We start from the raw sequence: 1,589 nt of genomic DNA on the forward strand, positions 1-1,589 counted from the left end.
CGAGTAAAGCTATGAGAATTTAGAGACAATCTTATGTGGCTGAGATTGAGGGGGAGTGTTAGACAATGTATTCTTCACGTATAAGTCTAGGTGCGTCTAGGTACATAGCATGAGGTTGTTCCTAGATTGTAGGACAAGTATGTATTGGATAGAGATCTCATTGATCGATCTATTCTAACAACTTCACCGTGTAAACGCCACACCGAGGGCTCTTCCTGTGCTTATTTAACATGGAGCCGAGTGCCTAGGGAGGGCAACTCGTTTAACCCATTTTCACACGCATACGTCATGGATCATACTAATAAACAACGCAAGAGGATTTCAAATGAAATGAACCACTTAAATTTTCAAGTGAAATGCATGGTTTGGTTTTGGTGGGACGAGGACAGAATCATCGGTGGAGGCTCCCCATGTCGGCCTCCCGATAACGAGCCGTCGCAGTCATGTGGGCCCGGGGCATCGTCCGTGCCTGGCCTATATGGACGCCCTTCCCGTTCCGGAGCAGGCCACCTCGCCATCTGCACCCAATTCGTCGTCCTCCTCCTCTTCTTGTACTCTCATCGCCTCACCTGCGCGCCACAACTGCCAAGCTCCTAGCTCCTCCTGTTCCTCTTCCTCCGTCCCATGGAGCTCGCAGCGTCCGCTTCCGCCTCCGTCTGCTCGGCGGCGTACCACCACCTCTCGGCGGCGGCGGCTGACCGCGGTGGCGATAGCGGCGCGCAGGAGGAGACGACGACGACGGCGACGCGGCTCGATCGGCGGCGGAGGAAGCGCGCCGCCGGCAGTGGCGGTGGATGCGCGGGGCTCCGGCGGCGGTGCTACGCGGTGCTCAAGCAGCAGCGGACGCGGCTGTACATCCTCCGCCGGTGCGTCACCATGCTGCTCTGCTGGCACGAGCACGACCTGTCAGACTGAGCGTGGGCCGGGCCGCCGGCGAAGCCGGGGCCCCCTATCCGCGCTCGATCTGTTTCTTGTGTAGCGTAGGCTGCCGGCCTGTGAAAATGATCAAATGCTGGTGGAAATGGCATCTGGTTTTCAATTTGGTGTGTATTTGGACATGAATGAACAGCGCAAATATGGAAGATTTCTGATTCGACGAAACTGCAATCCGTGTCATGCATGTCGGATCCTCCATAAATCCCCTTTGTGCATTTCACCGGAACTGCAATGGCTATGCTTGTCAGCACATGTTTTTGTCGATGAGGGATTGCACTAGAAACTTGCACATCCTTGTGAGTTGTGACTACCGTTTGGAAAAGAAGTTTTTGGAAGGGCGATGTTGACAATTAAAATTGTCAAAATGGGCTGATCCAATATTTTTCTAGGAGCAACAGATTTAGCCGGTTTCCTAAGTCAGTTAAGTAGATTTTGGTAACTTTATCAAAATACATATTGGCCTCCACAACCGCGAGACAATTGAAAAACATATATAGAATGTCCAATTTGAGGTTTGGATGGTGAAAATGCAACTTTGGGAAAATCATACAACAGAAGCCGGCTAAAGACAATTTTGTAAACTTCTCCAAACCGAGGAATGAATTTCACAGTTGTGTTTCTCTCATCGAGATGATCGAAAAACATATATAGAA

General features: G+C 51.0%; 1 protein-coding gene across 1 annotated transcript; it reads left to right on the forward strand.

Moving 5' to 3' along the window:
- The first annotated feature begins 524 nt into the window (after positions 1-524).
- LOC136519090 (small polypeptide DEVIL 17-like) lies at positions 525-1,159 on the forward strand. The gene has a single exon (XM_066512747.1). It carries the CDS (start codon positions 625-627, stop codon positions 913-915), a length of 291 nt encoding a protein of 96 aa, XP_066368844.1. The 5' UTR covers positions 525-624; the 3' UTR covers positions 916-1,159.
- The last annotated feature ends 430 nt before the right edge of the window (positions 1,160-1,589 follow it).

This window comes from Miscanthus floridulus, chromosome 17 (assembly GCF_019320115.1).
Source record: "Miscanthus floridulus cultivar M001 chromosome 17, ASM1932011v1, whole genome shotgun sequence".
Classification (NCBI taxonomy): domain Eukaryota; kingdom Viridiplantae; phylum Streptophyta; class Magnoliopsida; order Poales; family Poaceae; genus Miscanthus; species Miscanthus floridulus.